General features: G+C 39.0%; 1 protein-coding gene across 1 annotated transcript; it reads left to right on the plus strand.

Moving 5' to 3' along the window:
• Positions 1-17,105: 17,105 nt before the first annotated feature.
• On the plus strand, positions 17,106-26,681 carry LOC115747820 (ribosome quality control complex subunit NEMF). The gene is made up of 14 exons (XM_030684119.2): positions 17,106-17,394; positions 17,862-17,974; positions 19,062-19,158; positions 19,242-19,366; positions 19,899-20,430; positions 20,541-20,726; positions 21,195-21,488; positions 22,222-22,374; positions 23,001-23,155; positions 23,383-23,488; positions 23,655-24,605; positions 25,359-25,440; positions 25,815-26,177; positions 26,272-26,681. Exons 1-14 carry the CDS (start codon positions 17,290-17,292, stop codon positions 26,463-26,465), a joined length of 3,456 nt encoding a protein of 1,151 aa, XP_030539979.1. The 5' UTR covers positions 17,106-17,289; the 3' UTR covers positions 26,466-26,681.
• The last annotated feature ends 402 nt before the right edge of the window (positions 26,682-27,083 follow it).

A 27,083-nucleotide genomic window follows, 5' to 3' on the forward strand; every position in this document is an offset into this window, starting at 1 on the left:
TCTCTCAGAAAATCTTCGCACTTGGGCTACACGATGATCTCTCTAACGGCCTGACGGGTGCTCGTGATGGTTTTTGACCTCGAGCATCAGAAATCGAGTCGCAGAAAAAGCACTCGGCATTCAAAAGTCATAACGACAGACTTTAAAGCTAATAGACTATTGATGAACTTATCAAAGTCATGGAAAGTTAACTAGGCTGCTAGATTTTCTCTATGGATAATTTATAATTATCTTTGAAATTGTTTGTTATCATGAAAAGATGTGACTCTTGATTATGAAAAGAAGTGATTGTTGACATGAAAAGTAGTGATGGTTCATCATGAGAAGTGGTAATGGTAGGGATAAGGTACATATTCTCAAGAAATGTGTTGGTTAGTTGTCTATAAATAGCACCAAATCATACATTGTTCATTACAATAGTTCAAGGAACACGGCCGATCTAGGAAAACACACCTGATCAAAATAATAACATCTTCTTAGTAACACTCTATACTTTGGTAACACATTTATGGTGAAATTCCAAGAGAGAAATTGAGTACTTGCTGAACTCATTTCTCTGCGATTTTTGTGTATATCTTGGAGGTATATTTATTCCAAAACCTGCCAACAACAATATTGTGGGTGATCATGATTCTAGGGTGGAATTAGAAACCAAATAACAAAACCAATGGGAATCTATCTTGTTCTAAGTTATAAGATATGCGGGGTAGGTTCTAGGTTCCAAAAATCGAAGAATTGGTTCCGACGGACATGAACTATGTCTTTGTGTTTTTCTTGTTCTATGTCTTCGTGAGATCCCGTGATATTCTATGTCATTTACTAATGAATGTATAATTTGGAATCACTAGATTGAGCTTCCATTTTCGGTGATATTTATGATTGAGACTTTTACTTTGTCAATGTTTCATATTTTTCATGTATTTAAATATAAGTTATGATCCGTTGATTGTAATAACATATGGTAGTCATTATAGGTGCGTCATTCACTATCATTCAATTAAGAATACACATGGACCCTGGATAGACTCTAGTACCTATGACATGGTAGGTTTTAGGTTTCAGGATATGCATGCTATGTTTCATGTTTCAAAAATTAGGGAACCGATTCCGACGAATAGGTTCCAAGTTACAAATGAAATTTAAGTCGATTTTGGAGTCGCTCATCCCTAACTATGTTCTATCTTCGTTGGCAGACAAATATCCCCAACAATTAGATCATGATAAGATCACATTTTACGGTACCTCGTACTTAATCACGACGAAGCATGACGGGATCGTACGATATCAACATTCAACCATAGAGGTTTCACTTTTTTACGTGGACCAATGAAGGCTCGTAATGCGTGGAAATTCCCGTATTGGAGAACACGTGCAGCGACAATCGCACATTTGTCGCCCATACGACCCCAATCAAAGTGCTTTCTTGTATGACAATGAAGCGGATTTTTCAACAAATTCAACGAACGAATCATAAATATTTCGTTGGTATTAATGAAGTTAACCTGTATTTTAAAATCTAATAGCGCTTTCGAGCACTCCCTTTAATAGCTAAAAGTGACCATGAAATATTCTGTATCCTGTTTGTGGATTTATCTATTTTATCTTCCGTATTAGCTGAGGTGTATTGACCATACGCGTGACAATGTGTACGTTCAAACTCCCACCCCCTCTCTCCTCATTTTAACGATTTTACATAGTCCCGTGACTATTATCGGCTCCTCGCTCTGTCCGTATCAGTTTATTTTTCCCGTGTGGCGAGTGATGTTTTTGGCCAATCTTTGTACGTCGAACGAACTGCGCCTTTCGGGTCATCTAGTCAAAGGCAGATCATCCACGTTGGCGATAGGGAATTTCACAAGAATTGCTTACTTACAATTACAGGCCGGCTCCAAGTAATTATGTCGAAGTCGAACTTAGGACCTCACGGTTCTCGAGGCACAAGATTCTAGTTGGCTCAATCGATCGACCGTCATTTTGGATCGCACTTAATAGGAAAATTTCTCCTAATAGGTCCAACTCGATTACTTAACATAATAAGGGTTGAAATTCCTAATTCCAAGCGTGAAATAATACTGTGGTGTCTCAATGATTATTCTGCAATTTTGTACGATACCTAAGCTGATAAAGGACAACTATATTAAGATGCCGCACTTATTGAATGGACATCGTTACTAGTCAATCGGTTCTCTTGATGAGAACCCAGCTAATATTACGAATTAGACAAATTATCATCGATTTGTCTCCCAAGTGAGCTGTTTTATTCCATAAAATATGTATAGGATGATATATTAGTCGGTCCAAAAAATAAGTAGGGACAATGTTAATGTTTAGCAAGGTGGCGGTCAAATTATCAAGGGGTGTACGTTTCCATGACGAAATAGTCATCCCACTAACTGAATTTTTGTCCACAAGCAGGTAAAATAAGTCAATTATAGAGTGAGCGAGTGAATAGAATAAACAAAAGCTGACATTAGTCAGTTTAAAAAAATCAAATGTATTTCAATTCACGCAAGCCTTAGCAATGTCCCCATCTCAATGGAGATACCAATCGACATTCTAAATTACTGTTACATGTGTACTTGCTTTTCCCTAGCGCATGATATTTCCTATGCCCATCACAATCATCAACTAGGAAAATTTTGTTGCGTTTGCAACCTAATCCCCATTTTGTTGTCTTATTATGCTAATTTTGAAATGTAATCGAACCACATAATTTACGACATGCAAAAAAAAAAAAATTGAGCAGGAGAAATTTGGAAAATGAAATTTGTCCTAACGTTCGCTCAAAAGTTTAAATATATGGCTGAAAGAAGACCACAAATAAGTGAATTTCTTCAACACGTCCTCTCAAGTACAAGCCATGACAGCCAAATTAGGAACGACGCGTGAAATTTGACGGACGGTGGATCGCGCACACGAAATTAACCGGAGAAGAATTCGATTCTTATACTATGTTAGAATGTCCAACGCAAAAGTTTAATAGGTGGTGGGAGACCACGTACATAAAGAGCATATATACCACATAAACAAACCTTATAAAATGCTTTTACAATATTAACGAAATTAATGCTAGTCGCATATGCCCAATTGATTCCTGTTTTTTCTTTGTACCGCCACATTTTTCATTAGGACTTATTGGGGTTATCCAACATTGGTTGTGGAAGGAGTTGATGGTCATTTTAGAAGCATGAGAAAAAGCCTTATTCTTTAAGTTAGCTTTTGGGATGAGAGAGGCTCCTGACTATCCAACACCAATATCTTGTTGCGGCTCCGACCTAGGGCCTGATGGGTAGAAGAGAAATTGTTGGGGTTATCCCACATTTATTGTGAAAGGAGCTAGTAATCGGTTCATAAATGTGAGGAAAAGCCTCGTCATTTGAACTAATTTTTTGGATGATTAAAGAAGTATCGACCCTGCTAAAATGGTTGTTGAATGTGATTCATCTGTGGCGTGTAAGGAGGGTTACTTGAAACGATTATGACAAAAAAACCAAAGGCTTTAATACGATTAAAGTGGACTTCCAGAAAGATTCCGATGGTTCACTTGCACACTCCCCAGAAGCAAACTGATAAGAACAAAGCGAGACGAAACAACAAATAAATAAGAAAAAATAAACGAAAAAGTCATTCTTTCTTCCATCTACGTGTCTGATGCGTGCCTCCTAGGCACAAGTTTCATTTTCTTGTTAGTCATACCTTCCTAGGGAATATCTTCTTTAGGCATTAAAATAGGATTTACAGGAATCTAAGCTGTTGAATCCGGAGATTTTTTAACATAACCTTTTGAAATCACGAGTCTTGTTTGTATGGTGTAGTTGGTAATGTTTTACTACAAACTCAGACACAATACAGAACATGATCAAAGTTCATTACAACCTTAAAAAAAACCGAGATGATTACCTAATGTCTAAATTACATATTAAGCAAGCATTTTTCGACCTATCGACTAATTCAAGGATGCTACGATATCGAACTCTTTTCCCGAGAGATAGATATTGCGTCACCATGGAAGTGGAAATGAATTTGGGTTTCCCTAGTAACCTACGAAACGCTTGGTTGAATCAAAAGTGCGAATGCAACCAACACGGGGACGATAGAGAAAGGCAAGATCCATTTCTATCCCCGGTCGTGTCCTGAAATATTGAAACCTCGGTGTCCAATGTTGTAGAATCACGGTGCACTGTTAGCGGAATCTGGTCCCCCCACAAAGATTAGAAAGCTTTAAACCAAAGCGTTTCGAGGGGTTAATTAGTGGGATAATCATGAGGAAGGGATCTTGGGTGTTACTATTGTCAAACTGCAAAGCCGTTTTTCCAGGGCAAAAATGGAGTTTTGGGTTGACATTTCCACTTGGACATGGAGATCTCTAGAGAGAGAGAGAGAGAGAGAGAGAGAAATTTATAGAGAGATGGAAGGATTATTCCCTTGGAAATTCCATAGCTGAAGCGTCTTTGACCAAAACATATATGGGTTAGACCCAAAAGCAATATTTTTTTATATAGGAATTCACCATTTCTTTGACCTATGAACAGTTTGGGAACGGAGGCGTGATTATATTTTTTTTCCGGTAACAAAGTTGTGTGTTAGGTATTGGAGATGGATGACCGTTTGACGAGGATGTTCTTCGTTGCTGTGGCGAAAGATAGGACGTGGAATGAAGCTTTGAATGGTGATAAGATATAATAATGAAGAAATATCTTGAGTTAAAGCTCGAACAAACCAGAAGTTAACACCGAGACAGCACGCAGATGGAGCTTGCATGAACCCTAATTTGGTCTTGTGCAAGGACATGCCACTCTCTCTCTCTCTCTCTCAAATTGGGTTTGATTTGCTTTACGTATAGCTTAATTTAGCGGTTAAACAGCATTGTCTATTTGATGCTTGTACGTTTTTTTTTTACTCAATCCGAAGACTACGTGATTATGGAAGCCGGAGCATATAAGTTAAGTTCGTGTTTGTGAACAGAAATTCGAGAATCCTGCTAGAATGACAGTATGACAGTATAACGGTGAGATTCCATGCATAAGATCAGATGTGGGTCCCGCCATGATTATTATATGTATTTTCTCCATTCTTAACACTTGTGGTTGATATTGCATCGTTATACTGTTAAAATGTCAGCTTCTCAAATCCCGAAATTTGATTAGAATATGGGATGTGTAAAAAAGGAAATGGAGACCATAGTAGATGGAGAAGGAGAAGGCGAAAGTTCGAGCACGAGCCGGTCGTAGCTCCGATGCCCCATGTTGAATTTGTTGTGCATTTGCTAAGTCCTTAAGCTAACTTTCAAGAATGGCGAGGTCCATATGTGTTTCTTCTTTCTGAAGTTCAGCAATGCCACTTCTGTTTATTCTCTGTAGTTGGATTTATCTTTTAACTGAGATGGAAAACACATATTACAGAAAAAAAAACTCTTTCTTGGATGGATTTGGCTTTTCTCTTTTTGGTTGAATGTGGCTTTAAGTTTGTGTTGAGATGCAAATATAAGTTGTGTCGGAAAGTCTTATTTCGAAAAATTAGCGTGGTGTAAAATAGTTAATATAATTATATTTGGTTCATAATTCATCGATATAAGCTTTTGAGTGGAAGTAGGTCCAACGAGACATATCGACATATTCAAACTTGGGTTATATCTTGGCAATCTTCCCGCTTTTGGTGCGTGCTCCCAATGTTTGACCTCATTCGTTTTGGATCCAACTTGATTTTTAAGTTTGAAGACAACGAGATCTACCTATACAGTAACAGAATCCAATTATAAAAATTAACAGGGTAGCTAGCCCTCTTAGTGCGTTTTTGCAAAAGTATAGGCATAAAATTTTGGTTTAGAAAATAGAGACTTCCCCTCTTAATGGATAACCATTGCTACCAATGAAATTTTTTCTCTCATCTTGAATTTCAAATTGAGGTGATTGGATTTGCGCTAATGAAAACCATGAATTTCATATACAATAAAAGAGTATTTGATTAGATCCTTTCTCTTCAGTTTTTTAGATAGTGAACGGATGTCTTCCTCCAATTTTATACTATTCAGTAGTATAGACCATGATACAAGATTTCTTTCCCTTTCTTCAAACCAAAGGGGATCTGAAAGAGTCGTAAATACAACCCAGCACATGTTTCTCGACGCTAAGGGCACATCCTCGAAGAGCGAGGGATTTCGCGACATTTTTCTTTATAGAATGTCTTGTGTTTCTAATAAGTAATTTAATAGTTGGCATGTTGAGCCGTACACATAACAAAATGGGCAGGTTTGAATCGAACCTAACCGGATGACTATAAGCTACTCAGGCATAAATCGGATCGATTCTAACCAGATGATCATGAACTGCTTAGGCATGTTTCCAAGCCACGTAAACCCTCTGTGTCGATCCTTTGCATGACATTCTTTTCTAGTGTTTTTTGCGCCCTATATGGGAATTCCAATGACAGCTACTTTAGGTCAGTTTAGTTGTTAAATATCACCTCAGAGAACTTACAGAAATCGATCACTCTACCCGAGTTGGGTCGACACATCCTAAGGATTGTGGTTCATTCAACGCAAACATGTTCAAATTATGCAATTCTTCTTATTAGTTACATCTAACATGTCTCCCCACTGAAATATAACTGACGCACTTATCGTTTGATTTTCCATAAATAGCTCCCCCACCATCTTCGTTATTTCTTCTTCTAGCAGATTCAAGTTTCAACCATCGCCAGGTCAGCTTCTTGACCACACACACATATATACACGACAATACACACCTAGGTCGACGTAGCCAACTTCGAGTCAAAAAAAGGCTGAGAAAAATTATAGTACCATTTGCCTATCTTGAGCTATTTTATTCACATCCCACTGTGATCGGGAAAATTACCCAAAAAAAAAAAGTTATAAATATATTGCAATTGTGTCGATTCAGTCCTAAACTCCTTTTTTTTTTCCGCCGATTCAGTCCTAGACTTTTTGCAACTGTGCCAATTTAGTCCATCCGGCCGGCGTCCCCGTCAATGCCGGCCTTCCGGCTACATAATATTTTCATTAAAACCAAATAGAACTTTGGATTAGTTAAACAATAATCGCATCCTTTAGTTCATATCCACTCACGTGCCACCGGTCCCCCCATTCTTCCAATGCAGAATAAAGTAATTCCAAAACGGTCCAAAAAAACGAGAGAGCAACAGTGCTCGGCAGAGTCGACGGATTGCGTGATGTTCTAAGCAAGATGGGGTTTGTATTTTAATCGGTCTTTGCTTTCGTTTCTCTCGTGGGGAAATTGGGATGTCATCGGAATTAATGTTTTTTTAATATAGGTGAAAGATATGGTCTATTATGCTAATCGCAGCTAATAGTAATTTAGGAAGAAGGAGGAGGAAGGAGCCAAAAAGCGATCAAACGAAAGAGACGACCACCCCAATTGTCCCATTCATCGGACGCACGCCTCGAAAGAAAGCTTAAAGATTTGAGACGAAATGGAAGTTTTTAGTCTTCGCCAATCTTATATTTTAAGGTGGGGTGACTCATGTTGGTTGCTAACTCCACATTGGAAGTATTTGGCATATTTAGCTAGAGTTTCTGTACCTTTTTTTTTTGGGGGGGTACTTGAAACTGTGGTTTTTGTTTTCGTTTTAGTCCCCGGAGCATGGTTTTTCGCATCGGTTGGGCCTAGACATGGCCAAAATGAACCGGGGGCCCGGAACCGGCCCGTTGACCAGGCCCACGGTTCTGATCCGATTTTTTTTTTTTAAAAAAAAGAGGAGGCTCGGGGAAAAAGAGTTGTTGGGCCTAGAAACCGGAACCAGCCACGTCTAGTCGGGCCCTTCCGTTAGGTCTCCAGTTCATTTTGAGTGCGCATGCTTTGGCTCTCTATCCTTTCGATCGAGTATCATATTCGGCCCACGTACACTCTAAGAGGAGAGTACCATTCGTTTACTTCCAATGCAATAAAATTGGACAGTTGAATTACAGAAGTATCGCCAACTCCCGTACAAATAAAAAAAAAAAAAAAAGGCTCAAAGAATGGGGATTCTTTTTTTTATTTTGGGAAAAAACCACTAAAAACCCCGAACTATGTCAATTATGACACATTTACCCTAAATTTTTTTTTGTGACATCAAAAATCCCAAACTTTTTCTTGTGACATTGAAAACTCTAAACTTATACCCGTGTGACATATTTACCCCAAAATATTTTTCTGTGAGATCAAAAATCGTAAACTTATATTCGTGCGACACATTTACTTCGAAAATTTGAGGTAAATGTGCCACACGAATATAAGTTTGGAGTTTTTAATGTCACAATAAAAAGTTTGGGGTAAATGTGTCACACAAGCACAAGTTTGGGGTAAATGTGTCACATGCGTACAAGTTTAGGGTCTTTTGTGTCACAAATAAAATTTTGGGGTAAATGTGTCACAGCGGGCATAGTTAAGGGTTTTTGGTGGTTTTTTCCCTTTTATTTTTTAGAATTTCAAGTCGTTTCAAATTTTGATTTTATATTTACATTTTCAAAATTTCATAGTATGACTTTCTTCCGAACAAAAAAAAAAAACAGTGTGACTTTCTTATAATGTAAAATACGACAAAATACAAAAAACAAATGACATTGTAATCTTATACAGACTTTTCCATTTTTTCGTAACATGAAATATAAACCATAGGGTTCGCATCGTTGGTTGAGTGTAACGTGATATGTTCAATCTCCACAAATTGAGTACAGATCGCTTTAGATTAAGACTACCGACACAAACTAAAAGCTTAAATTTGATCGATTTTCGTAGAGTGATCTCCTTCTTATTAGAAAAAAAAAAAACAAAACGTCTCTAAATTCTCAAGAAGTGTTCATGAATTCGAAGTAACAGCCCGAAGGTCCACGACAATGCCTCTCCCTTAAAAAAAAAAAAAAAAAAACACATTGAGTACATGGATCCAAATGGATGTTGGTCCAAAACTTTCTTTCCCGTTGCTTCTTTTTTTGGCTTTTTGCGAGGAGCGTGTGTTCTCTCGATTCATGAACCGCCGGGGGCAAAAGCATCGATGAATCAATGACACGTCCCTGGGCAGTACAATGATATGCTTTTGATTTGATGGTTCTTGGACGGGATCGCCGTGTTTTTCTGTGGCCCCCTGTTCATTTTCAGCGGCTGTCCTGCACCAGATTTCGCACCACACGTCGGTCAGGTGAGACAGGAGACCGAACACGGCGGCGTGGGCGGAGGCAGACGGCTGTGCTGGCCCCGTTTGGTGCTCCGGCACGTGTCCAATCCACAGTCACCAAATCAAATGATTCGACAGAGTCGACGGGACTCCTTTTTCTTTTTGGCCATTCTTGATTGGTATGCCTCGGTTCATTCTATCGTCCATTTTGAGTGTTTTTTCTCCAACTAACTCAAGAAACATTGTGTAGTGACAAAACCATATAGAATGTTACCTTTTTCTCTTTTCCCTTCTTTTTTTTTTTTTTTGTCTTTATAGAGTGTTACTTATCAACTCCAAAATCATGGGGTTTCAAATTAGATTGCAATGCGGCACAATTGCCAAAGGTCAGGCCGTTATTAAGAACTAAGCTTTTGCCAATTCCGTATTCTCAATGTGGATGCATCGTCTTTGATCAAACCAAGAACATGGATTTAAATTTTGATTTACGGAAAATGGCTCAACTATATGGAGCACAACACAAGAAGATGATTTCTTTTGCCTCGGACGATTATAGCATTCTTTTTTTCTTTTTTTTTTTATGTCAGAGGACTGTTATAGCATTTAGTGATGTTATTTTTGAAGTAAATTCCATTTACACGATACAAAGTTACTTCATTTACATTTTGAAATTTCGCTAATATTACATTTACTTGCAGTCAATGAACCTCGGTTGCCACAATTTTGTCCAAATACAAAAGAAGATAGTATATATACAGAGAGAGAACCCTTACAAATTACTTTCTTTCTTTACAAGCTACCGCTTGTTTCTCTTAACTTTAGAAATCTCAATAAAGAATCGAGTAGACTACGACATTCTTCTCATTTATAGGAAGCGATCCGTAAATGTCCATTTGCAATACATGATAATCACTAAATATGATAACTTTTTATATCTATGTAAACATACCTAGTGTCGCTCTTAGAACATATTGATGGTTGAGACATTTGGAATTACAACCTTAACCATATGCAATCGTACATTACAACTTCCCTAAAAAACTCTACTATCCGTCGAACCTTAATATAGATCCGGGTCTCGGAGTTAACTAGTTATCTCCCCTCGGTTCGCATTTCATTTAAATGAACCGAACGTTTAGAAATGTCATTAGGAGTCCAAAAAAGAGACAATATTATATGTTATCTCGAATTAAGCGGGCACCGAAAGACATTCAATGGTATACACATCAACTTTCCATTTGAACCATTTTGAATGATGCTTCTAATTCGAACTAAAATTCCTCGGTCAAAGATAGAGACTTAAAACACAGTGTTTAAAATGAAGTTGGTGATCGTTTTGTGGGTGACATTGACCTGATGACGTCGATGGTGACGCGATAATGATGGGTTCGTGCGAGTATAGTTTCGAGGAAAATGACCGGCCGACGTTGATGTGCTTATGGAGCTTGAATTTTCAATTGTTACAAGATGACCAAGAATTGAAATTTCTTTTCCTTCTGTCAAAAAGATACCTTAGTCCAGATTCAATGTTGCCTCCATGTTTGTAAATTGACACATCTTTTGAACAACCCCCCCCCCCTCTTTTTTTCTAAATTTTCAATTATTAACTTTGCAATTTATCTTTTATTTAATTTATCTAATATTTATACAAAAAATCAAATCTTCCCCGACACGCCGACGTTTTGGACTTATTTTCCTTGTTTCAGCCATGTCAACGGCATGTGGGAGAGAGAAAGCAATAAAAAATATCACATTGGCATTTTTCATTAGCCGAATTAGACAGAGTTAACGGAAAGACTCAATTGTACAAATTTGATAAGTTTTAGGACTTGATTGCGCTTTTTAAAAGTTTTACAACTCAATTGCACTTTGCCGACAAGTTTTAAGACTTTTAGTGAACACATCTCTTATGTTTTTTTGGATTTATTCGATTGCTTGTGGCTTGTTAATCGTGAATAGTGGTCTTGCCCCTCCATTATGCCGTGATTACCCGTCTCTTCGGTCTTGGCTTAGTCGTCTGCTTTCGCTTTCCAACTTAAGTAGAAGACATGTAGTGCCATTTGTTGTCACATTATGCGGATGAAACGACAATATTTTAATAGTGGTTTTTAAAACATATTTATCTTTGCCAAAACCCCCACCACTAAGTCCGCAAACCTTAATTATATTCTCGTTGAATCCGAATTTGGCTCGGAGAAAAACTTGGGGGTGTCTATTTCACGATTGTGGACTTCGTAGGTCTTGTCTTGGATTGTTTAAGGATCTAAATCGAGAATGGATGGAAAACACGGGTAGTCAATTAGTCTAAACTACCGCAAAATTCAACTAAGAGACCGGTTAAGAGCGCCCGATGACGCGTATGTTAATGTCATGTTAGTCTGCCGTTTGTCTGCTAGTCGGGACATGTGAGTGCAAGAATGGGAGAATTACAATAAAATCCCTAAACCTATTGTAATTGTGTTAATTCAGTCATAATACACATATATTTTTACATTTGTGCTAATTCAGTCCATCCGGCCAATTTTACTCTGAAATTACTGATGTTGTGCAACTGGAGTTAACGTGGCTCGGCCAACGTTGATGTGGATAATTTTTAATATTTTTATGTTATTTTGTAATTTTTATGAATTTTTTCTTTTCTTTATCATTTTTTTCTCTTTCATTTTTTTTCTTCCTTCTTCCTCCATCTAGTCATTGAACCACGACGATCGGCCAAAGACAAGGTCGTTGACCTCTGGTGAGCTCGCCCCTGTTGGCCACTAGCGAGGGTGAGCCTCCCCCAATCATGGCAAGGCACGATCAAGTCTAGCGACACATCGATGGACGAAGTTGTGGGTGATAGTTGAGCTCCCCAACCCTCACCTCTGGTTGGTCGTCGATGGGGCTAGAGAAAGAAGGAAGGGAAGAAAAGAAAAAGAAAAGTTAAGAAAAGAAAAAATGCAAATATAATAAATAATTAAAAATTATTCACATCAGCGTTGGTTGTGCCACATAGGACGACTTGTGTCCGGTTCAGCAATTTTCAGCTAAAATTGATTGGATGGATTGGATTAGCACAAATATAAAAGGTTTTATGATTCAATTGAAAAAAAAAAGTTTAGAATTAAATTGGTACCACGGCAATAGGTTTAAGACTTTTTTGATAATTTTTTCTGTGCAAGAATAGTGATACTCGGGGAATTTTGACTTTGATAACACATAGGATTAAAATATGAGGGCCGTGTTCGATGTCGCCGACAACAGTTTGTTGTATCATGTGGTATACTTAATCAGTATACCGGGGGTTCGGAAGCTTGTTATCAAGGGTTCGAAAGCTCTCAAAACCACCTGATTATAGAAGAATTTAGTACTTTTAAGAAGCAGCCACGTATGTTTAAGTTGGTGAAGGTGATTACTCTTGGGAGCGTGCGTGCGAAATTCGATACCTTTATCCGGGGAGATCGCCAAGAGGGAATTTAAGCCTAAGCTTGTCAATATATCCAATTGGACTCATCTTTATAAAAAGCTTAAGTCGGTTATGGGTCATCTTTGATATATTAACTGATTCACATCCTTGAATTTCCAACATTGCCCAACTTCATCCTGGAAATCGGGTTTGTTGCCAGAGTTCTTTTTTGAGATATTCATCAAACACAAGAATAGATTGGATGGCCACCAATCAACCATTGACTTTGATACCATTTGTTGAGAGCGCATAGCAGAAGTACGATATTTTCACCCGGAGAGATTGCCAAGAGAAAACCCAAGTCCAAGCCAGTCAACATATCCAGATAGGCTTACTTTCACTCAAAAACTTAAGTCAACGAATTATGGGCTAACTTAGGTATATTCACTGCTCCACATCACACTAATTCCGTGATGTGTAATTTTTCTAACACAACTCATATACATATCCCAGCAATTATAATGGCGGAAGTAGAGTTGAGAGCTAATAGGGTAAAGAGTATCGAGAACATTAATGAAAATTACACCGAGCACCTGGCGATAAATGGGGGTGGCTGCCTGCCACGGCTAGTCCTTAGGCTCATTTTGAATACTTATCATTTTGACGATTCAGTTGTATCTTTAAGTTAATTTAATATTATCCAAATAAAATCACGAGAATAATATTATCCAAAAAATCAAATTTTCTTACTTCCGCTAATCGCTGCGCACTTATTATGTCAGCCCTTAGGTAAACAATTAAAAGCATAAGCACAATCCAAGTTTCTAGAAATATTTCATCATGAAATGGTGGACTCACGCAACGCAATGGGAAGAAAATTCAATGTTTCTTTAATCATTCTTATGAGGACTGTCCAACATCTTACTACCATATTCAATACACGAATTATTCTTCAGCTCGAATATTATCAAACTACAAAAAAGAAATGAGAAACGAAACACGTGCACATGCACGTCGACGTGCAAAGCAACAAATTATTCATCGTCGGTAGAAATCATCGTTCGCAAAGCGATTTGAATAAATTAACACGTGTCATATTTATAGGAAAAGAATTTAGCTTTGCAAATGGAATGTGAACACAAACATGCATGGCGATTAAGGCTGCTTCTCGAGCTTTTCCTTTTTTAATAGGACCACACACATAAAATTTAGTGATAACTCCTAAAGTATATAGAAGATCCTTATATTCAACATAAAGACAAAGGCGCAACGACCTCTTTCTCGTGTGCAAAATCAAGACGACAGCCTCGACCATGCTTGGAGACATTCTTATAAACTTTAAAGAATTGTTTAATAATGACATGATAGGAAGATGCTAAAATTCAATTAATCAAAGTCTTAATGTCCTAAAACACATGATTAATTGAACTTAGCAAAGGGACGAGAGAGAGAGAGCGACCCTTCAATTCTCAAAAGCCAGAGACAAGGACACGACAGCCCTCCTCTTCTTTTTGTTCTTGCGACATCGAGGCGACAACCTCGACCATGCTTGGGGGACATTCTAGCATAGTTTAAGTACATGAGTTGTTTTCAATAATGATGGCAGAGGAAGATGCTTAAGTTCAATTAATCATGAGTTCGTGTCTGAACTCAGCAAGCCTCAAGAAACCCATTAACAAAAAACACTTTTTATAAATTAATACTTTATTATTATTATTATTTATTTTTGGTGGATCGTTCTTGTTCTCATGTCCCTCTTGCTTTGAAAGACACATTGGTTTGGCTAAAGCACAGCACTATTGCACGTAAAGTTGGAGACAAAAGCTCGAACGTGGACCCTCCTTTTTGAGACTATTATTACATTCAACCCACGCTCGGGTTAAAACTTTATGTTATGTGATAATGGTGAGTGAAAAAATTAATCCGTAGGGACAATCACAAATGTGAATGCTGCGAGCCATCACAAACTTGAAAAAAAAAAAAAAAACAAATGGATGTCTCTCGAGCAACAAAAGCCATCTTGATCCAAAAGTTTCAAAACCTAGGCATGTCTATAAAGTGTAGAAGACCCCTTCGTGCGCTTGGTTTTCGGATGGTCAACAAAGGGAGCTCTCTAGTCATTCCTATGTTCCTTGTTGCGACCACGGTTTTTCGCCCTCGATCGAAACCCTTTTCGACCGCGTTAGGTTGTTATATGATTTGAGAGTCCGTTTGTTTGAAGAAAAACTTTTTTTTGGAAAAATTCTTGCCCGACTTTTCGGTGTTTGGAAGATGGAAAACTAATCTATCTATGGGAAACATCGTTAATGGATTAGAAACAACGAACATGGATTGGAAGAAAAAGAATTTCCTCTTCTGGCAAGAAGGAAATCACTTTCTCTAAACCGAAAGCTTCCGTGGAAAATATTTTCCCGTGTCATTGAATTATCAGTGAAACAAAAGCACACTAAGTGTCTCCATATCGCAAACGAGAGTCCTTGCGGAATAAAAATCCGAGATAATATGTTGTGTAATAAAGCAATTAGACCGTCTTGTGTAATGGAGCAACTTTTCGATGCATGGTCGAGAGACTGTTTGTTAGAAAAGATAGCCGTTGATGATCGACGATCGAGATTTGATACCGACGATCCAACGCCTTCATATTGTAAGGGCACGATGCCCTCGGAAGTGATAGTAAATTAACATGGCCTCTCGGAGGACCAACTAAGGAGAGCGACAACAAGAAGTCACTCGCTGGTTATGGCAACGTTGATGGCGATGATGCTCGGTTAGCCGGGGGTGACAACGGGTAGTGGTAATTCACTAGTATTAATGAGCGTCGCGGCCTAAGTACGTACTCGCCACGGGCACGGCTTCGGCGTAGGAATGATTCCTCCTTCCAAAGACAATGTAAGCCAATGTACATGTAATCTCAAACGACTTTCTCGATCTAGAACACGTTTCCAATTTGGTTCATCACTTCTTCTTCTTCTTCCATGCGTCCAATACAGAAATTTGACCATGAGGGGGCAAAAAACAACATCTTCCCAAACCATTACCGCTATGGTAAAAAAAATCCAACCCTAGGTGAGAAAGGTCAACTTAGTAATAGCACAAACAAGCACAATGGCCAAAAAAGTTACCATTACATTAATTAACTCTGTATTCCCTTGAAGGGTAAGGAGATTGTTTAAGCAAACCGGGAGTCATTAAGTTTCACTTAGTCGCATGTATGTATAAGCTAGTTAGTGTCGTTGACCGACCAAAGTGCTCGAATCAACGACAACCGACTCAAAGTTGTACAATTCTCTACTACATAAAACGAAAATAAGGAGAAGAAAGAGATTAAAATTTGAACCCCAGCCCTTTGACCCTTCTGATGATCGAAAGTCAAAGTCAAAAGGCAAAGGCAATGTTGCCGAAAACCTTCATGGGATTTGAACTCCGGTTCGTGAATCGGGTCGAGAAGCATATTGCCAATTGCGGTTGAATCGAATTGGAATTAGAAGAACTTGGCGGAGCTAACTGAATTGGAAATTGGACAATTAGAAAATTGGGTGGATAAGACCTAATTGTCGTTGACGTTTTGGAGTTTCGTGTACGTAGAAGTGCGTGGGAATGAGGTGTTTTTAACTTGTCCTTTCAATGTGTGGGATGCAAGAAATTGTCACTGATCTATCGGTCATGTAGGGAGACTTCTGTAAAGCTATATAAGGAGGAAAAAATCATCATTCTTAGTTTAATCTTTTTAAAAGCTCGACACATTAGAAAAATTAAAATATCGGTCCAATATTAATGTGTTTCACGGATCCTTCGTACGTGAGAACTTCGATACTAGTCAACTTAGATGATTTTTGCGAGTCCGATGAAATGTCGAACTAAAACAGAATAGTTGCGAATATCACAGACATAGATGTGAAAATACAATAAGATTTAAGGTATTGAGGGTATTGGAGAGGTGGTGTTGAGAAGCTTAGCTACTTAAGTACAGTTTGAGATTAAAGTCAAGGCCAAGGGAGCTTCGAGGTCGGGACATTTGACCGTATGCTTGGCCTCTTGCGGTGGAAGCGACACTTGAAGGTTGAGTTTCCGGCAGTTAGTGTCTAACACTAGATAATAGCACTTAGGCGTTCTGGGCAAGAAGGAGGCAAGCAAATGAGGGGATGCGTTCATTGCAGGCGATCGGCCGGCGGCGGGTGGCTTGCTCGGCCCTCCCCGAGTCCGGAAGGCAAAATTGGTTGGCTTGGGCAATGTCCTCACATGAGAAAGTTCGGCCGACCCAACTTTGGCCCGACCGGGCCCGGCCCAAACATTCATACGTCTTTGGGCTCGCCCAGTGGCCCAGCCCGGCTTGCCCAATGATCAACTCGAATCAACAGATGGAAACACTCGAAAGTCGAATGGAAAAAACAGATTTTGCGGGAACTGACCATTGAAGAACTTTCTGCCAATATGGGCTAGAGAAAAGCTGATTCTCATTGGGCCCAAATTCTTGGGCCTCTAGGCTGCGTTGCAGTTGGGCTGTTCGACCCGTTCCGTTTTCTGAGTGGGCCTGAGACCCGGAAAAAAGATGAAAGTGTTAGAAGTGTCTCTCCGACTTGTCTGCAACTTCATCGTCGTTCAATCGTCGTCTTGAGATCAACTGGAGAGCTACGGCGGTCGCGGGGTCTCTGCGTTTCTCTCTCGTCGAAGCCGAAGCTCGGTGCTCGACGCTGTTCGGTGCTACCTGGTGAACTGCGGATTTGAAGGAGGGTAAGAGAGAGAGAGAGAGAGAGAGAGAGAGAGAGAGAGAGATGGTGAAGGTGCGGATGAACACGGCCGATGTGGCCGCGGAGGTGAAGTGCTTGCGCCGCTTGATCGGCATGCGTTGCTCCAACGTCTACGATCTCTCTCCCAAGGTTCTTCTCAGCTCCCTTTCCTTTTTCCTCCGCTCTGTTTTGATTCGTTTCGTTTCGCTTGCTGATTGTAAGTTCTAGGAAAAAACTCATCCTGCGCTGGGAGAATGCAATTCAGGTCGGGTTTGGGTGAAGTTGTTTGATTTTACGTAAAGATTGGCTGCTCTAGGCTCTGGTGTCGTCCGTATTGTATGTTTTGTTAGGAGGAATGCGATTATACTGAATGTGATAAGTTTTCTTGTGTGTGAATTTCTCTTGTATATACTTACTCGAGCTTATAATAGCTGTGGAGTGGACCTCTCTCAGGTATTCTACTTAGTATTGTGGCTATGGATGGGGAATTTTAGAATGATTTTGCTTTTAACTGATATAGTTTCTACTTTCCTTGCTATTGTGTCTTTGATTTGATGAAATGGAAAAGGTTGAATGAATTTCCTTCCTTGGTGTTGTTTGTGGGAATTGGTTGACAGACGTATGTGTTCAAGCTTATGAATAGCAGTGGAGTGACAGAATCGGGAGAAAGTGAAAAGATTCTGTTGTTGATGGAGAGTGGTGTCCGGTTGCACACCACCGATTATGTGAGGTAATCTTGCATATTGTGGGTTATCTTTTTGCAATATGGTTGCATGAGACTCTGGTAAAATATACTTTGGAAGTTGATCTTATCTTTGAACTACGATGATACTACATTGAGCATATATTACTTTAGGGGAAAATGCCAAAAACATGTCTCGCATGTCACCCAATGACCACTTACATACCTTTACTTTTGAAACACCAAATACTTACATGAATTACCTTTGGAGACTACTTTGCACATCCATGTCAATGATTCTTGTGTTTGTATTTACAAGAATGTCATTTTCTTTCCAAGAGTGCCAATCCCCAAATCCTAAATATTCACTCTCACCCAAAACACTCAAAACCAACTAAAAAACTAAACCGTCCAAACCTTAAGCAATATGCTAAAATGAGTTTGGAAGGACAGACGATTTGGTATTTTCAATGGTGGGTTTGCTTCAAAGTATGTGAAGGATAATTGGTGAAATTGGAGGCATGTAAGTGGGCATTGGGTCAAAAGTGAAGTATGTGTTTGGTATTTTCCCTTATTTTAGTTCAGTCTCACTAGGCTTCAAGTCAACACTACACTTTAACTAAAGACTATGAGTGGGAGTTTTATTTGAGGTAGTTAGAGCTAGAGCACAACCGTTGTATGGAGTATGGTGTGCATTGCAGTTTATGCCTTTGTACTCCCATTTAAAGAAAGCTGATATGATGAGGAAAGCATGAAGCATGCAAATCCAATGCGTGGATTGCAAGTTAGAGGATTGTGAAAACCCGAGGCATATAAAGAAGGGAAACCCATTAATTGGTGAAAGGTAGTCTAAGGAACTGAACTCAGTACCTCTAGCTCCAATACAAAGTTGAAATTGAGCGCTTAACTGCAATTCCAAAAGGTTAAGCTGATGGAGTTTGAGACATGTTTCACTTTATAGCTTGACAAAGGATATGGGAGTCTGGGACTGCCTCCATGTAGTGAGCTAAGAAAAATAAACACGAAATCCTTGCCAGTTTTAATCAGCTAAAGAAAAACTAATCATGGTCTTGATAGTAACTATAACTAACTAATAATGAATTATTGCACTGAGAATATTATGAATTTGCTTTAGGGATAAGAGTAACACGCCTTCTGGGTTTACCCTCAAGTTGAGGAAACACATACGCACAAGAAGGCTAGAGGATGTGAAGCAGCTTGGTTATGACAGGGTACTCTTGTTAACTGAACTTTCAGTCTTTTATGTCAACCTATGATTTCGTCACTTATTTTTATTGTTCATACCTTGTTTCAGATAGTCCTCTTTCAATTTGGCCTGGGTATGAATGCGTACTATGTTATACTGGAGCTTTATGCCCAAGGGAATATTATCCTGGCAGATTCAGAGTTCACGGTTCTGACACTTCTCCGATCGCACAGGTATATGCTTTGCTGTTGAATGCGAAGTCCGTATCTTTAGGACGAAACAAACTTGATGTTCTCACTTCTCAGACTACCTTGGTTTTCCTAAAGAGTAGATGTGCATCTTCTGTTTCTGTGGGAAGGAGGTTTTCATAATCTGAGGCTAATTACTGAGCTGATGAATTCAGACAATTTTAGCTGTCATGGTCTCTATTATTTTTCTCGAAAAATTGTGTCAACAGTTGTTGCCGTGTTTCTATTAGTACCAGAGGCTCTTTGTTAAAAAAAAAAATATATATATATATATGGGACCTTCTTGGTAAGATATAGCATATCATGGCTCATGAGCCACCTAAATATATCCTCAACTGTATTCTTTGAGGTCCCGCATGGTCTTGATCTTAACAGCTATAAGCATTCCATGTTCCCCAAACTGAGGGCAGTGCATTGGCCACTTCCATGCTAGCAAATCTAATTGAACTTACCAATGGATTTTGTGTGATTTAGTGCTTGGAGTGCTAGATTGTTGACAAGCTTTCTCATAAAACAGAGACGATGATAAAGGGGTTGCAATAATGTCACGCCATCGATATCCTACAGAAATTTGTCGGGTATTTGAGAGAACTACTACTCAAAAGTTGCAGGCTGCCCTTAAACCGTCCGAAGAACAGAATGATGATAAGTCTCTGATTAATGGAGGTGGAAAAGATGCATCTGAAATTTCGACTGAAAAGAAAGGAGCTCGAAAGGGAGTGAAGTCATCTGAGTCTGGCAAAAATACCAATGATGGTAATCGTGGCAAACAAGCCACTTTGAAAGTAGTTCTTGGGGAGGCCCTAGGGTATGGACCCGCCCTTTCTGAGCATATCATATTAGACTCTGGTCTGGCTCCCAATATGAAGTTACCTAAGGAAGACGAATTAGATGATGAGACTGTCCAAAGATTGATCAAAGCTGTTTGGAAATTTGAGGATTGGCTGCAGGATGTGATCTCTGGAGATGCAATTCCTGAAGGATACATTTTGTTGCAGAATAAGAATCAGAAGAAGGAGCTTCATGCTCCTTCGGAAACTGGAAGCCAGGTACTGTTTTTGTTTTTTAAAACTGCAGTTTTAGTCCCTTTCGCTTCTCACCACATATCCTGTCAAATTTTCATCTGCACAAAAATTATTACTGACTGGCATTTCTACAGATCTACGATGAGTTCTGTCCCATTTTGTTGAACCAATTCAAATCGAGGGAGCATATCAAATTTCAGACGTTTGATGCAGCTCTGGATGAGTTTTATAGCAAAATTGAGAGTCAACGGGCAGAACAACAACAAAAGGCAAAAGAGGACTCTGCGGTTCATAAACTTAATAAAATACGCTTAGATCAGGTATCGGTCTCTTTTATTTATCTACTTAACTTCTAGGTTCTCTGAGCATTCTGATCGCCGAGTCCCTTCTAATTCATATATTTCTTTGTAATTTTCCTTGTGGGTGTGGAGTTTGCGATAATGGTGGTATAGCTGCTTCCTAAATGTGTCTTACTTGCATATGTATTCGCGCTGATGTATCATACAGACATATGTTGTCCTCCCTTAGTCTGACTATCATGTTGATCATTAATGATCGCTAGTTCTTGCTACTCAGACTATTCTTTGCTTTTGCTGTTGTTTCATTGTTAAACCTCTTTCTGTTGTGCATCCATGCCGGAGTTGATTTCTCATGTTCACTATGTGAACAGAATGGGTTTCAGTTGCAGGATTAGTTTCTTATCTTGAAATGAAGCTTGCTTAGCATGCAGGCTTACCTTTATGCTTTATGTGGTAACTTTTTGTTTTTCCCTTTACTTTTTGGCCTAGGAAAATCGTGCACAAACACTAAAAAAAGAAGTCGACCGCTGTGTTAAAATGGCTGAATTGATAGAATACAACTTAGAAGATGTTGATGCAGCCATATTAGCTGTCCGAGTGGCTCTTGCAAAGGGTATGAATTGGGAGGATCTTGCTCGCATGGTGAAAGAAGAGAAAAAGTCAGGCAACCCTGTGGCTGGTCTTATCGACAAACTCCATCTGGAAAGAAATTGCATTACGTTGCTGTTAAGCAACAACCTGGATGAGATTGATGACGACGAAAAGACACTCCCTGTGGATAAGGTATTTTTCAAATCGGGCTTTAATTGCATTGAAGGGAAATATATTATTTTTGTTTGGACTGTTAGCACAGGTGTCCATCACTTGATCTAGCTTAGGTTATTCATTCTCTTGATGATAATCTTTGCAAAGAGGCAAAGAGATATTAAACCATTTGATGATGTTTGGCAGAAAATATCTCTTGCTTATGAGACCTGTTATACTTGAAAGAACGGGGGATTTGTCATTCAATTGTGATGTCACTTCCATTCAGGTCCTTGAAATTTTATCATTTTCAATCAATTCATTGGACTTTTAGAACTTTCAATTAGGTCAATGCACTTTTGAAGTACTCAGGTAGCTTGTCAACTTTCTGTTGATAATGTAACAGAAAGCTGACACGGCACTTTGTTTGCATGTCACGTTGCATGCCACATTAATATTCATGTTGCTTTTAGTGGATGGTTAACTGAGCCACCTCATTCGAAGTGCTTCCAAAATTTATTCGACTTGTTGAAAGTTTTGAAAGTTCAATTGCCTGATTGAAACCAGCACCAAAATTGAGTGACTTGATTCAATTTATAATTACTGTTTCTCTTACTTGCTGAAAGTCTTTCTTGCTTTTTTCCATTTCTGTGGGGCCAAATTTTTTTTTTTTTTTTCCTTTGAATCTCCTTCCATCTTGCATATGTTATGTATCAGAAAGAACCCTGTGTACTGCTGTTCAGAACAGATTTCACCCTCCTGCTTTTTATAGGTTGAGGTTGATTTAGCATTATCTGCGCATGCCAATGCCTGTCGGTGGTATGAACAAAAGAAAAAGCAGGAAACCAAGCAAGAAAAGACCATTACGGCTCATGAAAAAGCTTTCAAAGCAGCTGACAGAAAGACACGTCTCCAGCTTTCTCAGGTACACACTTCCGTGTTTTATCAATCCTTCACTTGAGCTACCAAATCTGAGAGGTTTGGTGGGATATTAACCATCAGGTGATCTGAGTTCATAACTATCGTCAAAGAAATTTTTGAAACATTATGCTAAAATTGGCATAACCTTTTCACTTTCGTGAGGTGGTACAAACCAACTTATTGGTGCTATTTGTACTAGGATAAACGCGATTTTATGTATCAACATGATGCCTATAAAGGTGTAACCCTGGACCAATTCATCGAGAAAGACTGTAATGTTAGACAAACGTATGCTGAATGGGCGGTTGGTACCCCTTGACCAGTTTGTTCCAAGTGGAAAAGGGATGAAAAAAATATTTTGCATGATTCAGGCACTGATGTCACTTATGTTTCCTTAATTCGCAGTTAAGAGTATGGATAGACTTGTCTGGTCACTATGATTTTGCATGAGTAAACTTCATCAAGCTATGGATTTTTACTGGTGTGTATTCATGTTTTTCTTGAAATGAAGGATAGTTGAACAACTGTAGATATTAATCTTCTCGCATCGTTATGTTTAGTGATATACTTTAACGTCAAAGTTTGTCCTTTTGGACTTCAGTTTCTGATGCCTTTCCCTAATTAATCCAGGAAAAGACAGTTGCAACAATTACTCATATGCGCAAAGTCCATTGGTTTGAGAAATTCAATTGGTTCATCAGCAGTGAGAATTATTTGATTATCAGCGGCCGTGATGCTCAACAGAACGAAATGATAGTCAAGCGTTATATGTCCAAAGGAGATCTGTAAGTTGTTATTGCGGAGACTTGTTATTTGAAGGGTCTTTACTTCTTCTTTTTCCTCTTTTCTTTTGGTGTTTCGGGGTGGGGGTGTAATGGGGGTAAGGTGGAAAAGGGGAAAATGAAGAAAGTAAAGAATTGAATCCTTTTGTTCTTGTCCAATTATTAAAGAATTGAATTCCCATTGAAGCTTGTTAGTTGCTGCTAATCATGTCAATTCAACTCTTGAACAGGTATATACATGCTGATCTTCATGGAGCATCCAGCACAGTGATAAAGAACCACAGGCCGGAGCAATCTATACCTCCTCTTACTTTAAATCAGGCTGGATGTTTTACGGTAATTTTCTTCCTCACAGTCAGATCATATTTATGCTCTGTATTATTGTTCAGTAATCGTCTTCCTCACGGTCGGATTATGTGTATGCTTTTTATTAATGTGAGGCTGTGCAAAGGTGAACGTTATCATTGAGGATGGTCAATTGGTACTTTGGTGCTTGTTTTAGGTGTGTCACAGTCAGGCGTGGGATTCGAAGATCATCACCAGTGCTTGGTGGGTCTATCCCCACCAAGTTAGTAAAACTGCTCCCACGGGTGAATATCTTACCGCGGGAAGTTTCATGATACGTGGAAAGAAAAACTTTTTACCCCCTCACCCTCTTGTGATGGGTTTTGGGTTGCTGTTTCGGTTGGATGAGAGCTCTTTGGGTTCACATTTGAATGAAAGGAGAGTGAGAGGTGAGGAGGAGGGCATTGATGATGCAGAAGAAAATGTGTCTCTCCACGAAGAACCTGATACGGACTCTGAAAAGGAAGTGATAGAGGAGAAAATCACCAGAGAGTTGGGAAGAGTTCCTGATGCCACGACAGAAAATTCTGAACATGCATCCGAATCCAGGGCTAAAGATAATTTCACACAAGATGCAACCGCAATCTCCTCTTCTCAAGGTAGTGACCAAGATCACTTCCATGTCGCGCAGAATGGTACCCTGAATGGTGGTAATGGAAACAATAGAGCTGATGATTTTGTAAATGTTGCTGCTTCAATGAACCCACAACTGGATGATCTCATAGATAAAGCACTCGGACTTGGATCTTCTTCCCAGCCTAGTATACATTATGGGCTTCAAGCTTCTCAATCAGATTCATTGAGAGAATGCAATCAGGAAGAGAAAAAAGTTCCAACTAGAGATAAACCTCATACTTCGAAAGCTGAAAGAAGGAAACTCAAGAAAGGTATGCAGAGTAATGTTTCTGCAGAAACACGCGTGGATGAGGAAGTCAGTAAATCAAAGGAAAGTGGCATTTCTGCTGATCATTCTGAAATACAAGTTCAAAGTGTGAAACCTGGTGGGGGGAAAGTCAGCCGTGGTCAGAGGAGTAAACTTAAAAAGATGAAAGAGAAGTATGCTGATCAGGATGAGGAAGAAAGAAGTATTCGCATGGCATTATTGGCTGTAAGTTAAATATTCTGCAACACGATTTAAACTGGCCAAGTTGCAAAATATTTCCTCATCAATATGTCCTGTCCATTTTCCCTTTGTTGATTTGGTCTTTTGACATCTCTTTGCTGCAGTAGCTTCTTCAACAAGCTGATGGATGTAGATATCTTTCTTTTTACTGTTCATGTAATTTACAAATTTAATGAATTGATGGGAAGCATTTATATAACCTCTGTGAAAATTAAGAAGTATCTGTACATTATTTAATCATACATAACCAATTAATTTCCAGGAAAGAACGTTGAATCAATGGCACTGCCAATCTATAGTGTCATACTAAAACACCCTCATTGTCAGAACTCGTGGCAAAAGATCTTACTCGTTCCTGACCTGCTGACCTAGTAAAACCAAATCCGAAGGCCCTCCCACCCGTACTCACATATGCACACACTGACGAAACAGGCAAAACTTGGAGTGGCTTTGATACACATCTCTAACTGTGATACTGTTGGTGGAAGATACATGGTGTGAAATGCATTTGACAGTACAGTAGAGAAATTGTTACAATAGTTTCATCTGGAAAGGCACTGTAAGATCATGATAAATATGAATGTTTTCATCCATTATTTCTGCAAACTTGCGTTCAACTCTAATGCATTTTCGTTTTGTGCATATGAGCGTAGTTGCCCTCTAATTGTTTATCAGATGAATGTGGACTACGTCATCTTCTCTATAGTATTAATGACGCATCCTTTTAAAATTTTATAGTCTGCTGGAAAGGTGCAAAAGAATGATGTTGAGTCACAGAAGGATGATGCAGCTCCGCACAAGGACAAACAAGCTGTTAGTGGTATGTACACGGGTTTTAATTGAAATCTTAAGGAACATTGTTCTCACTGAAATGAATTTTTTCTTGGTCAGCTGTTTCAAATTGCTAGGGAGAAGGTTGTAGCATGTTGGCTATCCGGTTGTTAAACGTCTTGAGAGAATGTTAAGAGCTTGATTCTCTAGAAATTAAATGATGAAAATCGGGGACTGTACGATGTCTGTCCACTGTTCATTTATCATCGAGGGGAGAGCAATTTCTGTACTGCCTAAACTTCTATTTTTCGGCTTTTAATCTCCTTTTTCATATCCTTATCCTCTTTTCAATTTTTTTTTATTTGCTATTAGGAGAGCCCAAGTTCAAATAAAATATTGTTTATCTTTGGCCATGATCTGCAGGTTCAGAAGATGTACAAAAAATATGTTACAAATGCAAAAAGGTAGGGCACCTTTCCCGTGACTGTCCAGAGCATCCAGATGAAGCTTCACGAAGTCATGCGAATGGTGAAGTTGAGGTTCAGGGGCACTTAACTTCAGTAGATACTCTCTCTGATATGGACAGAGTAACCATGGAGGAAGAGGATATTCACGAAATTGGGGAGGAAGAGAAAGGCAAATTAAACGACGTGGACTACTTGACGGGGAATCCACTAACTAGCGATATTCTCTTGTATGCAGTCCCTGTCTGCGGGCCATACAATGCAGTACAATCGTACAAATACCGGGTGAAGATTGTCCCTGGAACTGCAAAGAAGGGAAAAGGTACTTGTGCTTGAGCATCTCGCTCTCTCCTCGCCATGCTTGTTTTTATGCTTCTTATATGCGACTAGTTCACCGAGAATTTTGGTTATTGCAGCTGCAAAAACAGCAATGAACTTGTTTAGCCATATACCCGAGGCGACAACTAGGGAGAAGGAGTTGATGAAGGCTTGTACAGAGCCTGAGCTGGTTGCCGCAATTATTGGCAATGCAAAGATCACTGCTGCGGGTCTTACTCAGCTAAAGCAAAAGCAAAAGAAGGCCAAGAAGAGTGGAAAACAACAAAGGTAGCGGGAAAATAGTAGGTCTCTGATCTAACAATAGTTGTTCTCTAAGGTTTGAAGATGAAGATACAGTTTTTGTTGTGATAGAAAGTTATTTTTTAGTCTTTTCGATTTGGGAATTTAGAGAGACGTAAAGGAGTACTGTGTACGTAAGCTACAGGGTCCATGCTGCGCAAATATATTGGACAAGTGAATCATGAAATGTTGAAAATTTTCCCCGAGAGAATAACGTAAACGGTCCAACGTTTGGCTGGTTGAAATGATTTTCTGCTACCATTTTGCAAGGCCACTTGAAGAAAAAAAGATGCTGCTTTCCTACAATGTTGTGTGGATAAATCCCATTGAGACTCTACCGCCTACAGCCGATAATTGCTACCTTTTCTTGATATGATATTGCATGTATATTGAGAATCAATACAGTGATTTAATTGTCTTTAACAAAATATATGTGGAACAGTGATTTAATTGTCTTTAACAAAATATATGTGGAGCGACATGCATTTGCCGTACATACATTTGCCTAGATTACAGTGTTTTTAATCTCATTTTGTTTTACTGGGTCCTTTCCAAAGGTTTACAAAGCCAAATGCTTTGTGATATCTGTCTCGATTAAGGAACATGGAAG

The sequence above is a fragment of the Rhodamnia argentea genome, chromosome 1 (genome assembly GCF_020921035.1).
Source record: "Rhodamnia argentea isolate NSW1041297 chromosome 1, ASM2092103v1, whole genome shotgun sequence".
NCBI lineage: Eukaryota > Viridiplantae > Streptophyta > Magnoliopsida > Myrtales > Myrtaceae > Rhodamnia > Rhodamnia argentea.

Coding starts and splice junctions, on each gene's coding strand:
- LOC115747820 (XM_030684119.2), top strand. CDS start 17,290: ATGGTGAAGGTGCGGATGAACACGGCCGATGTGGCCGCGGAGGTGAAG. Junction 19,159..19,241: donor AGCAGCTTGGTTATGACAGG/GTACTCTTGTTA, acceptor ACCTTGTTTCAG/ATAGTCCTCTTTCAATTTGG. Junction 22,375..23,000: donor CACGTCTCCAGCTTTCTCAG/GTACACACTTCC, acceptor TAATTAATCCAG/GAAAAGACAGTTGCAACAAT.